Genomic DNA, 14,160 nt, shown 5'->3' on the forward strand with positions numbered 1-14,160 from the left:
GCAAGCGATATTTTGTTTTTCGGTGCCATTGTACTTAGTTCAGAAGCACTATGCTTTTCCTTTGGTACCGAAACAGATTACCGAGGGGTTGTGGGCCTCGATTGGGAGGAGTTGGCGGTCACTGCTGAAGGCCGAACATTCAGAAAAGAGCACAAGGGAGGGCCTTCTGAGTCAGTTTTTCGGTGTGCGAAAAAGGCATTTGTAGTGGCAGACCAGAAACAGTCTTTTCAGACAGTGCCATTGTTTTGGGCTTTGGATCCGGGGTAAATGTACTCACTGTCCGATGCCTCTGTGCCGGCTGGAGGATAGCCAAGTTTTGTTCGAAGTCAGACTCTGACTCATGTGTCGACAGTGATTTCTCTTGTGCAGCCAATGCTTCTTCCTCATCCTGTTGTCGACCGAAAATATCTGGTACATCGACCACTTGTTTCAGAAGAATCTCTTGGCGTCTGGCACGTCGCTCTCTAAGAGTTTTCTTCAAAATGACTTACATGCTTCACAGCTTTCCTAGCAAGAGGGATGGATTACAGACGGAATATTGGTAGGTATGAGGATATTTAGAATGACTGTTAGGGCAGAAACTGAACCGTGTGCGTTCCAATAGCAGGTCATTCTCTGATAAACACTTTGAAGTGAAAGAGGTCCGGCAGGGCGCGGGCTGTAGGAGTCGAAAACCCACGACACAGTAGGGTAATGGCTCAAAACGGAAATGTAACTACAGGATCAAGACATTACCGTCCAGTGAAATAACTAGCTAACTGATGGAAGCCTGCATCTCGAACCGGAGCGCGAGAGATTACATAAGAACCAGTTGGCAGAAAAAAACAGTCTGGCAATGGGGTCTATGACCATGAGCAGTATTACCACGAGAAGTAGTTATGCACAGCATGTGTATCTGAAGTACACATGCCTCAAAATAAGTTTCAGAAGATGAGCACTCAGGGAAGGTGACTGCATAATTAACATGAACTGCTAGCTCCCCTTAAAAACAATGACACACAACAAATGCCCAGGTTCTAATTAAAAGACTATGATGTACCCCAGAGGAATCTTAAAAGAACTTGGAAAAATCGCCATACTCACAACTTATCATGGCATGCTTCATTATAGGGGATTTCCCACACCTCAATATGTAAATACCACCCTTGTGGAATCGACCATTGCTAGGAATTCTTAAATAAATTGAAGCTTAATTACAGCAGGGATACACCCAAGTAGTAAAATATCTTGAGGTATACCCAAGGGGATATCCTTTACTGTTGGGTACCCCAGATAGAATTAATTGGCCATATATCAATGATATCAGATAAGGTACTATGACTAGTCTATCTGGCAGTTCAAGCCAGCATGTTACAGGAGTTAAGAAAGCCTTTAAAGGTCTCCAGCCTTTATCAGGGTTCGTATAATCCCTGCCTACCTACAAACGCATGCTAGGCACCAATCATGAAGCATAAAAGTCTGGAAATTAGACAGAAATGAGTGACTTTATCAGTCACAGTACCTTTTCATGAGGCATCACCTGGATCCCTTCATTTATCACTTCAACAAGCTCAAGATTGAGAATTGTAGTTAATTTTGGCATCTAATTGTACTTATCACAGGTAATCTAATACACTAGTCACCACTTGCATCCTGTTGTTCTTCAACATGCTATGGCAGTGTGATACTGATGAAAGCACCAGACAAGTGCACAGTTGCTGAAACAGAGAAACAAAAGGGATCCACAACAATTAGCTAGCGCAACCTTTCCAAATTGACTGCCGGCAACCTGCTGGGCTTTTAAGTCTTACCTATGAAAAATAAAGAAATGGAAATAATTTACCTACATAAATGTAATTTACTGAGCAGCATACATCAGAATAACGTTCACAAGTGATGGAAATGGGATAAGAAAGATAAAAATTATAATACAGTGAAGTCTGCAGACTAATGACATTCACATTTGTCCAAGTAAATGCATAAAATGGATACAACTTGTGGCAAGGATCCAGGCTGCAGTTTGCATAGCTCAATAAGTAGAGTTGTGTACATGACATCAATATGAGGTGGTAATGGAAGTTGAAACAACTCTGCAAAGATGACCTGCAAAAGAAAAAGTGAGAAGTAAATGCATAATCAAAGGTTAAGACAAGTAATGGCTCTGGACAGCTTTTGCTGCCGGTTGTCAGGAAAAAACCAATTCTGTTAGAGATGAAGGAGAATGAGTGAAAAACAACAAGAGCAAGCAAGCGAAAGTAAGCACAGAGTTGGGCAGAGACACAGAGAGAGAAAGAAAAAGACAAAAAGGAAAAGAGGTTAAAGCTGGGAGGTGAGGATGAAAGGGGGTTAGGAGGGAGAGGCAGATGAGATGGAATATAAGTGAGCAAAAGAGATACGAGGACCGAGAGAAAGAGAGGTGAGGCGTGGTGGGCAGAAAAGTAAGAAAGTCGGAGCAGGGCTAACCGAGGGAAAGAGGGACAGAGAGAAAGCGGGAAAGGGAAAGAAGGAGGCAAAAAGGGAAAGAGTCTGAGGGGGCGCCTAAAGATCGGGTCACAGATAGAGAAAAAGTGATAGAGTGTGAGGGGAAAGAGTAAAGATAGTATGTGCGCTATGGATATGAGGTAGGCAGGCAAGCAATAAAAAGCACTCATGTGAGCAAGAGGAGTGAAATCATTTACACAGGCCTGTGCAGGTAAACATGCTAGCTATGTACTAGGAGTGGAGATGCATAGACTTTCTGTATTACCAACCCTCCAGTGAAGAACGTCCTCCCGTTACTCCAGATCAGAAACCCGACCCGGTCTCCCCTCATTTAATGGGACCTTGTTCAGGAAGAACCCTTGCACCAGTTGAACATCTGCACCAATACCGTGGAGCTGCTGGAAAGGTTTCCTTTGCACTTTTGTAAACTCTGCTTGAGAAGTCACCATCTCATAATGTGTAAGAATTTGACGGTCTTTAAATAGAAGCCCCTGGGTATCCTGGACCATGAAAGTGGAAGAATGAAACTTTGAACATGGCCTGACAGGTAAAACGTGGCTGCTACACCTGCATTAACGGGGTCAGATATCTTCACTGATTTAAGCCCAGAAGATGGCCCCTCAAGTTAATACACCTACTGTAAAGATATGCATGTAACCACTATTGTCAGGTGTCAAATTGACTCCACTTTAGGTCTGCACCTATTTTAATGTCCAACCTATTTTTTAGGATTGTAGTAAACTCTCTGATGCGTACAAGAAGCAGACTAATGTTTTGCGCTGTGTGAGAAAGTGCCCTCTTTTCTTGCATGGTATGTCCCCACTTTTTGCTGAATTGCTGGTGTGCTTTGACTGAGTGTGCCCTGGGCTCCTGCCAATCAGGTACCCAGAGCCTGTGTTCCTTCCCTAAAACTGCATTGAAACCTACACCCAATTGGCATCTCTGGCCACAGGTCAGCCCTTGGTAAATGGTACCATAGGTACCCAGGGCACTGTGACCAGAGAAGGCCCCCAAGGGCTGCAGCACTTATTGTGCCACCCTTAGAGGCCCTGTGCCCGGAAGCCCTGACACACACACTGCCTTTGCAGGCTGCGTGTCTTGGTGCAGAACAAAACAAAGAGTCGCCATGCCCACAAAACACTGCCCTGGCATACATCAGTCACCCATCTAGCTGAGTGCCCTATGCCAGTGGTGAGGGTACAAGTGCATGAGCCCTGTACCCCTACAGTACCCTGGTTCATTCCTGGGCATTGTAAATGTAGTGCAGTGCCATTCATATATGGTGCTGGGAGTTTGTCATCACGAACTCCACATCACCATAAAGGCTGCAATGAAGACTGAGAATTTTGGTATCAAACTTCTAAGCGTATTAAACCAACACTGATGCCAGTGTGGGGTTTAATGTAAAATGCACGACAGAGGGAGTCTTAGAGATGTCCCCTGAAACTCAACCAACTCCCAGTGACCCGGGTGGATGCCAAGGCTGCCACCCCCAGACATGTTTCTGGACCCCCTAGGTCACATCCTGGGGCGAGGTGCCAAGCCTCCTCCCCCAGGATGGGCAGGGTTCACGAAGGAGAAGCTTTAAGGGCATACCGCCTTTGTGAGCCTCTCCAGACCACTTGCTGCCCCACTGGTTCTACTCCCCACTTGGGCGGGAGATTCGGCGGGAAGAACAAAGTGAGGAAGAGAGGTGTGCCCACCTCTGCCAACTCCACCACTAGTTTGGGGAGGAGAGGTGAAGCACAACCTCGAGTCCCCACCATCTTGAGGATGGGGGGACCCAGCCAACCATGGACAGGCTCCTGCCCCCCTCCCACTGGAGAGTGGCAGAATAGGGTGTGTACCCAACCCAGGGAAGGGACCCATTGGTCCCTGACTTTTACCTACCTGTATCGCCCCTATATTTTGTATTTAGGGGCACCCTGAACCTTCCTTCCTTGGATCCAGCAACCACAAGAAAAGAAGGACGAGAAGCGGTGCAGACCTAACAAGAGGACGACGCCCACTGACTTGGCCCCAGCCCTACAGGCCTGACTCCCCTCGAACCTGCGAAACCCAGGCGTGTCCAGCGGCCAGCAACCTCAAAAACTCCGGAGGACCTGCCTGCACTCACTTTCCAAGCTGTTTCTCCCATGAACACCGGACGTGTTTAAACTGCAGCTTCTGGCACCAGCCAGAAACCGCGAATCCAGCCCACTCTGCACCAGCTGAGCCAGGCCAGAGTTTGAGTGAACAAAGACCACAAGGAAGCCCCCCCGGTGATCCGGACCAGAGATCCAGTGACCATAACCTGCCTCAAGCCTCCAGACGACACCTGCAGCCTCAATCCAGAGGACCTCCCCTACCGCGACCTGAGCGGGTAAGAAAATCCGACGTCCAAAGGCACTGCTGCACCAGACGCCCCACAGCCTTGTGTGCCCAAACTAGCGGTGCGTAACCATTCCTCTACCTCCCAACTAACCCCTCAAAGTGGTGGTCACTCCTGGAAGATCCTCGTCCCTGAGCCTGCAGAGTTTCTATGTACCGGAGAATTCCCATTGAAATCAACAGGGAACCAGACCTCAAAACAGCACCCTGCACCCAGCTGCCCTAGCGCGGCTGAGGGTTCCCCTTTGGTGCTAACTTCGTCCCCAACTTGCCCTGAGCTTAACCCTAGGAGCATTCCTCCCGCAACCCTGTGGCCTGCTTGCCAGTCGCCACCAACCGGAGCACCCCCATCCCCCATAGGATAACATTGGGTCTCAACACTCTGCACCCGACCGCCCGAGTGCCAAAGAGGGTGCAACAACAGTGCATCACTGACCCTCTGAGACCCCTGAGTCTAACCCCAGAACCCTAACTTAACAGACCGATTACTTACCTTGAAACCGATAACTCCTTTTTCCTCATAGGATAACATTGACACTTTTTATCCCAAAAAGTTTCCAAGTGTCGACTTTTGAAAACTACAAATATTCCTTAAAAATCAGAATAATCAAAACACATTTTCTCAACTGTTTTCAGGAAATGTCCTAGTGCTGAATCCAGGATCCAGCACAGAGTAAGAAAAAGTAACGATAACCTAACTTACCTGCTAAGTGAATTTCCTCCCTAGGGTAACACGGGTGAGTCTATGTGAAAACGTTTTTTAGTGTCAACTTTTGAAATGCAATAATATTCTTTAAAAATCGTACCTTTAACCAAAACGCATTTACTCACCTGTTTTCAGGAAATGTCCCAGGGCTAAATCACAGATCCAGTCCTGTGCTGGCAAAAGTAATCTGAATAGTTATTAACTGCATTTTGCTTAAAAAGCCCATTCAATTGAATGTATTATACCTGCAATGTGTTGCAAACTGCTTTCTTAAAACTGTAACCAAACCCAGAACAAGTTACACTGCTATTTTGAACTGTGTTCATACAAGTAATTTACTACTGAAAAGTATTTTTATGCTTACCTGTACCAGGCTTGCTTGGTTCTAGAAATAAAACTATATTTTTTATGCAAAACAATTAGCCTAGAGTTCCGTCCTTGAGTGCGTGAGACCATTTGCTGACTGAGTGTGTACATCAAATGCTTTACACTTTCCTCTGATACTGCCTTGCTGCTCGACCAAGCTACCACTTTAGAGAGTAAGGTTCTATCTAACTTTAGCCTCTGCCAAACCTCTGGAGACCCTTGGACTCTGTACACACTGTACCTCACTTTGGTGCAGTTTATATAGAGCCAGTTTCTTGCACTCTGAGTAATTTGCATTTTCTTTAATGCAGATTCAAATTGTTGTCTTTACATCTCTGAAGTACTGCTTACAGCCCTCGAAGCGGCCTCATGTCTCAATAGGATTATCATTGCTAACATTCAGCACTCACGAGGTTCACCAGTATTTCCTCACGGACATCATACAAAACTTTATCTGCAGAGGAGACACCCCCAAAAGCTCATCCATATGTAAACAGGTTTGATAGCAGAGATGATGTGCTACTCCTGCTTTATATGCTGCAGAGGTCTCCGGTCTATGCCTATGAAAACTGCTCTTGTTTATTTGGATTATTCAATTAATGTGAATGGGATATTAGCTTCTCAATTACACCCTCCTACTCAAGCTTTATGCTTTTTATGCACTTCTAACCAAATATGGAAGAGAATGCAGAGAGGTCTTAAGGGTCTCAGCTGAAACTTACGCTGTATTTGTTTGAGGGTGTGACATCCCACATCTGTGAAGAGATTGGAATTCGATCAGGATATCAATCATGTCACTGAAGAATATGATGGGTACAACATGGATTAAGTTGTACGATTTTTCCGTAGAATAAGACTGAGACAATTCTTTATAAATGAACCGTAGTCAAATGAACCAGTCATTCAGCGCTTCCATCCAGCTTCAACCTTCAACCCTCCGTCTTCAATGATGCCACCGGAAATCCTGGCATTCGAACGCCTGGTACTTCGGGACATTGCCGAATTACAATCCCAATACATTCCCTACAGCATCTCCCTTTCGGTAAAACAAGCGCTGCTAACCCTCAAAAACAACACAAACATTATCATAAAGCCCGTGGACAAAGGCGGTGGAATCGTTGTGATGCAAGCAGACACAAATGACCAGGAAATCAAACTTCAATTAAGCAACATGGATCACTACCGACCACTCAAAGACCCACTCCAAGACAGACAAAAAATAATGTATGTAACTGAACAAGCTGAATCCAGAGACATTATAACACACAAAGAATTTCTCTTTCTCAACAACCCACATCCCCGCACACCTGTCCTCTACGTCCTTCCTAAAATACACAAGGACCGCCACAATCCCCCTGGACGTCCCATCGTGTCAGGGTGCAGATCCATTTTGGAGCTTGTTGGTAAATACCTTGACGCCATACTGAGAGTTTGTGCCCATTACGGACACCTTTATCAGGGACACCACGTATTTAATCAATACTATTGATGACGAACCCTACAACATCTAGACCGACCCCATGGCTGGATTAGATATCTTATCCCTGTATACAAACATTCCGCACTCCGAAGGACTACAGGTAATCAAACTACTCCTCATGGCTAGACCCATGCCTACCAAGATACCAACTGACTTAATCATGGACCTTCTAAAAAATTGCACTACAGAACAATTACTTCCTTTACCGAGAGACATTCTATCTGCAAATAAAAGGAGTATGTATGGGCGCATGCTTTGCCCCAAATTTTGCAATTCTCTTCTTACACCACTTGGAGAAAACACACATTTTGCATATGAATAACCCCTGCCACAACAACATCAGTCTATGGCGGCGCTACATAGACGACATCCTGCTGATTTGGAAAGGAACCAAGGAGACACTGATGTCCTTTGTGGACTGGCTCAATCACTCTCAAGAACATCTACTCTTCACATGTGACTGTAGAAGCAATGACCTGCCTTTCTTAGATGTCACCATACATGCTGAAGAGGGCAAACTGGGCACTTGTCTCTTCAGAAAGCCAACGGAAAGGAACACATTACTACAATACACAAGCTATCACCCACGAGGATTGAAGGATGGACTTCCATACGGCCAATTTCTCCGAATCAGGAGAAATTGCAAGTGGCGCAAGGACTATTTGAGAGGCTGACATTTTGGCTACAAAACTGGCTGCTGAGGCTACCCCAAATGGCTCAGATCGAGAACAAGAAAGAGAGCGTGGTATTGCCAAAGGGAACATCTACTAACCATCCAAACCAAGAAACCACTGAAAAGAATCCCGTTCGTATCCAATTTAGCCCTAACAGCAACAAAGTGGCCAAGATTATAAAGAAGTATTGGTCAATCCTTCGCCCCTTCGAACCATTTCGAGAGGAACCCTTGTTCTCCTACCAACGTGGAGACAACTTAGCGTCACACCTGGTACATGCCATTACATAGCCCGAGAAGACCACCAACAAGAATACCATCACTGCTGCATGGGGGCTCCCACCAGTAGTTGGTCACTTCAAATGCCAGAACTGTTCCGTTTGTGATTTAACCACCAACACCAAAGTGTTTACTTACAAGAACAGAACCTACACCTTGAAGCACCATACAAATTGCAGATCTACCAACTTTATCTACGCCATCAAATGTCCCTGTGCCTTGCTCTACATCGGCCAGACGACTCAAATCATCAAAAACAGGATTATCCAACACAAGAGCCGGATAAATTGCAAAGTCCTAACGGCACCTTTGATTACACATTTTTTGGAAAAGAACCACCTTGACACAGACATCATGTGGCAGGTGGTTGAGCAGGTGACACTCCCCGAGAGGTGGAGACATCAAATCTCTCCTTAACAGATGTGAGTGTAAATGGATGTCATACTGCGACTCTGTGAACAATGGACTTAACACAATTGCAAAGTGGAACAGCACGATTGCCATCTAACCCAACTCCTGTCCGCTCCCATCCTCCCCGCTCTATCTGTTCCACTCTCTGTCTCGCACTATCCTAATTATGTTACTCTAACACCTTTCCTAGTGCATAGACAGATCGCTGCTATTCGAACTGTATGTATTGACACCAAGACATTATCTTATCGATCAGAATGTCAATATAGACAGACAGATTCTTGCCAATTGAACTGGTTGTTTTGTTACCAAAACTTTGTCTTATTGATCGGATAGTTCCATTACTTTCTAATGAACCATCCTCGTACCCAAGCAACATAAGTTTTGCTCTTAATAATAATTCCTTGCTTTGATTGTATGATCATTGTGTTTTGAATTTGGGCCCACATTTATACTTGTTTGACTGTATCATCTCTATGTGCGACCATACTGCCATGCTTACTTTGACCTTGACGTGTTTTGCTCTATATATGACGTGATTTGCTCTATATATGATTGCCTGCTCACATGCCCTATCATCCACTGTTCACTGTACTGTTTTAATAGCATGCGGGGTTCCGTTTATTTTCCATACTGTGCACCAGAATCAGTCCCAGTGTGCTCCTTTGGCCCGCAGTACCGCCCACTTTGTCCACACGTCACATACCCAGCCTTAAGCACATTGGCACACCTCCATTGCAGCCGCATTAGCTCGTCCTTCATCGGGCTCAGCCCAATCCCCCCCCCCCTGCCTTCCTCAACTTATTGTCCAACCACATGTGCCCTCCCATTCTATGACACGACACGTCACGGAACCCCGCCCCTGGCCCAATCGGTATGAAGCGTCCGGCATCCTTAGGCGTCCCCTAGGAAACGCCGACCTCCCTTGCAATTCACAGAAGCATCCCGATTCAGAGGTAAGGTCTGCCGCCCCCGGTCCTGTCGCGGCCTTAACCATGATCTAAGCCCGCCCTTCTCTCCGCAGATCCAGTCTCCACACTCCGATCACTGCCGGATCGGTTGGTAAAGGCTTCCCTACTTCCCAGACCCTTCGTGATGCGTGATTATTCCAGCTGCCCTTGGTAAGTCAGAGACCCATCCGCTCTCACTCCAAACCTTCCGTACCCTTATCCATGGTTTAAGCCTGCCCCATCTCTCCATAGATTCAGTCTCCACTATCCGATCTCTGCCGGATCGTTTTCATAAGACTTTCCTCCTTCCAAGGCCCCCTCGTGATGTGTGATCTCCTCCGCAGTCCTTGGTAAGTTCGATACACTTCCGTGCCTACTCCCCTCCTCCCTTGCTCTCTTTTCTCATCCTCCTCTCCCTACCTTTCCCTCCAGATGACCCTACCTCCTTCCTTCCTGCCACTGACCCAGGTTCCCCTTGCAGCTGAGTTACCGCCGCCCCCGGTAAGTCCTCGCGCATTGTACAGACGGCCCAATCAGCTATTGCACCCTTCTAACTCCTCCACCCTTCCTCCCTGCCCAGATATTGTGCCTTGCTCGCTGAAGTTATACGCTCCGGACCATGACGATCTGTACTAGCCACCCACTGCTCAGATAATCATCTGTTACCACTCCAGTCAATTGCTGGTCATGCCGCATAGCCGCCCCGCCCCAGCCACCGCGCGGCCCATTGTTCACAGACGCAGATCTGGCTGTCTGCCCTCCTAGGCAGGCATGCTCCCCCCCTAGTCTACCTTCACCTGTCATCGCCCACTTGTGACAGGCCTCCCAGTTCCCTCCTGGCTCCCAGTGACCCCACCATCTTGAACGTCCCTTGGATACCCCTGACCACGTTCCACTGGCCGGACACCCTGAATAACCTCCACAGTCTGAATACGCGTCTCCCATCTCCACAGGACGCAAGCCATGAGATCCCATAAGACAGTCACCCCTTATTATATATAGCTTACTGCCCCCGCGTTCCCTTGCATTCAGGTCTCATGTCTTTCCTCTCCCCCCTGTACAGCACTGCCTTCGACCCAACCCAGTCCTGATGATGATCCCGATTGATGTGGATCGAAACGCCGTCGACCTTCCAGCGCGATCATAGGCGCGACACACAAAGTGGTCCACGAACAACACATTGAACATAAAATAGATACGAACTCTTGAAGTTACCTGGAACCACATTGCGCCAATACTCACTGTATATTCTTGCACTAGTCTCCTTGCGCCGCCCACGCTGATCACATTGTCATCTGAGTCGCTACCTTGGTTTTCACTCACATACCAAGAGCACCACTTGCAATTTGGGTTGTTCCCAATTATATTATTTATGTCCTGCAGTGCTGTCACAACTGCAAATTGTTTTGCTTTACCTCTCTCCCTAAATGTTTATATGAATGATGACATGAGCACATGCTATAATCATATAGTCTCCTTAATTCCTTTTGGATAATGTTATACACATATCCTTACTAATTGCCCTTGAATAATACCGGTTGGGATACCATATGTTCTTATCTCACCTATTAGGTGGCAGCACTGCTTAGGTATGCTATGCAGCTATATAGCCTGTTTGTTTTCAGGCATACTTTCCCCCACTAGTCCCTTCCCCTTAAAGTCTCCCTCCAAGCCACCTCCTCCCCTCATTTTGTTACCCTGTGTTCAGCAGTGAAATTTCTGTGTTGCATGCACCAAGTGAAGCTTCACTTCATCATCTAGTTTGTAAAAAGCTTGGGATGTCTTTTCCTAGTAGTGCCTCTTATGAAAATGCTGTGAAACATTGGGATGCCACCAACGGGGTGATGACCAGAAGGGTGACTGCTGGAAATGTTGGTGTGAACATAGTAAGAGCCAGAAGAATGACTCCTGGAAGGAGATCATCTTTTACGCCTCCTAGGCATAGACCGTCTTGGTGTAAATGTAGATAATTAGGGTGAAAAAGGTGACCAATGTGGCCCTTGACACCATCACTGGACCTGGAGGCTAAATTGGTGTAGCTCAGTAGTTCTTAACCTTTGGACTGCTCTGCTTCTGTGGACGCCCAATGAGTCATTAATGTAATCTAGGAACCTCATTGAATAATTACAGGAAACAGAGACCTAGATTCAAGCAATAACTATCATTTGAATCTCAAAGCTAAACACAAAAATGCAGAAATTACAAAATCAAATTAAATTATGAAATATTTTACTTAATTCACAAAGTATAGAAAAACTGAAATATTAAGGGTAATGTTGGACCTTCTCTAGACTCAGATTTTGTCATTTTAAAAGACGAAACAATACACTACACCTATACTATTGTATCTTTCTCATTTTTGCTTCTACAGCATGCGTTTCAGTAAGGCCACCCACTCTCTATACTTTATTCTGTTCTCAAATTCCTACACATTTCCAGAACATTTTTAATATTTCAGTTTAAAATGTTGCTCCCTTTATTTCAATATTTGTTTTATCTCCTAATATTTACTTTAATCAATCGCGGACATTCTTAAGTAGGAATCGACGACCTCCAGGGGACCCTGGATCATGGGTTAAGAACTACTGATCTAGGTGGTATAGCTGGGAAAGAATGTATTTTGCAGATCTGAAAGGAAGCTCCAATAGAGCAAAAGGCTCCTGAACAGGGTACTCTACCAGATTAATCATCATTTGTGTGGGTAAAGGATTTGTTGTATCATCTAATACAGTGCCTCCTCAGAAATGGAGAAAACAGAACTACATTGTGCCTTAAGGTCTATCTCCTTTCAGTCGGTCTCCGCAACAATCTGGATGTCAACAGCATGGATGAAATTAGCTACTTACCTGTATCTCCGATTCTCCAGCACTTATCTTTCCTACTTTAGCATGCTTAAATCATTCAATATTGTCAGGCTGGGGAATCCACAGTAATGATAAATAGCAGAGGGGGTATCCAAAACTGCATCAGAGTAGGAGCCCCTTCCCAGAGCTGCCCTGCTCGAGACAGATCAAGCGGTTCTAGGTGTTCCCAGTGCTGCATGGATTGTGGAGAAGGACACTCAAGGCCATGCAGTGAAGAGCTCCAGGACAGTGCTAGCAGAGGGGTGAAGGACATTCCTCGCTGCACGGTGACTCCTCGGCGGCCCTTGGAAGCAGGAGGGGGCAGCGGTGGCAAGATCCAACAAGATTGATTAGAGGGGGAGGGCCCAGTGGGCCGTGCAGAGGAGATTTAATCCCACGTTGTGCCCCGAGAGTGCGGTGTGGACGCACAGACCTGGATACAGCTACCTGAGCATCGACATTTGCAGAGAGTCCTGGCAAACTAGCGACCACTTGGAGCTGCCGCAGGTACAGAGTGTAGGAAGCTGCATTTTTATGTGGTAGTGCCAATGTAAAGACACCAGGCAAAAAATACAGACGACCTATATTGGCTTAAAGGGATAAAATTAATAAGCCCAAGTGCTCTCTTTGTGGTAGTGTGGCTGAGCAGCTTAGGCTTGTCAAGCACTTTTTTGTATGCACGGTCAATACATGAGACGCACTCAAGAGGAAACTCTAGACCAATTTAGAAAACCAAATTTTTACACAATCTTAGACAACAAGATTATTGGAATTAGGTAAGCACTTTTGGAGTTATAGATTTTTGCAGTACTAGAAAAGTACAGTGAAATAACGGTTTTGAGGTATGAGCACCAAAAACAGTAATGGTATCCAATGGGAGAAACATACAATGCAAAGATCTACTTGCAAACAATTTTGGAGGATACCTTCTAAGACTTACGTTACTTACGGGCCAAGGTCCAAAAATACAACAGCAGTTCGGATTTACCTGCCCTGGTGAAATTTGGGTGCAGAGGTGCAGGTTGCGCAAGTGACCTCAGGCCCTAAGCAGTAAAGTCAACGGTAAAGGCACCTGTAAAAGAAAGGATGCATGTGGGGAGATGTCTGGCAGAACACAAACTAGGGTTCAGCTCTTGAGCTTCTCTGAGGCACGGGGACACAGTCGGTTACCGTGAACATAGGATGGGGGTTTGGGTGCAGAGGTGTTTGGGCCAGAGGGTCGCTGTGGTTAGACGCTCACTTGGCGTCGGTGACCTGGAGAAGGAGAGAAAACAGGACAGCAGGGGCACTCTGTGTTGCCCTCGATAATCCTGCAGTCCTTCATTGGCAGGTCAGCTTCGGTGGTGTCAAGACTGGAACCACACAACAAGCCTTTGTTGCGGCAAATTTTCCGGTACCCAGGGTATTGGTGCTGGGTGACTCCTGGAGGGACTGGCGTGTCCAAGGTCAGCAGGGAGATGGACCTGGAGCAGCAAAGACTCATGGGGAGATGCTCCTTCAGTGGACCTGATGGTCGGCAAGTCGAGGTACATGGCAAGTGCAGCTGATTGCTTCAGCTGTAGGGGAATGGCTCCTCCACCTAAGGGAGATGCCGCTCGATTGTTGACTCAGGACAGTCCTTC

At 46.3% G+C, this 14,160-nt stretch overlaps 1 protein-coding gene across 1 annotated transcript in view; it reads right to left on the reverse strand.

Annotated features, from left to right (window-relative positions):
* The window catches only part of NCBP1 (nuclear cap binding protein subunit 1), a 729,105-nt gene that overhangs the window by 553,047 nt on the left and 161,898 nt on the right, over positions 1 to 14,160 (reverse strand). The window contains exon 11 of the mRNA XM_086961848.1: positions 1,972 to 2,082. Coding sequence (XP_086817974.1) covers positions 1,972 to 2,082 — 111 coding nt within the window. The remainder of the gene's footprint in view (positions 1 to 1,971; positions 2,083 to 14,160) is intronic.

This window comes from Lissotriton vulgaris, chromosome 3_1 (assembly GCF_964263255.1).
Source record: "Lissotriton vulgaris chromosome 3_1, aLisVul1.2, whole genome shotgun sequence".
NCBI classification, from domain to species: domain Eukaryota; kingdom Metazoa; phylum Chordata; class Amphibia; order Caudata; family Salamandridae; genus Lissotriton; species Lissotriton vulgaris.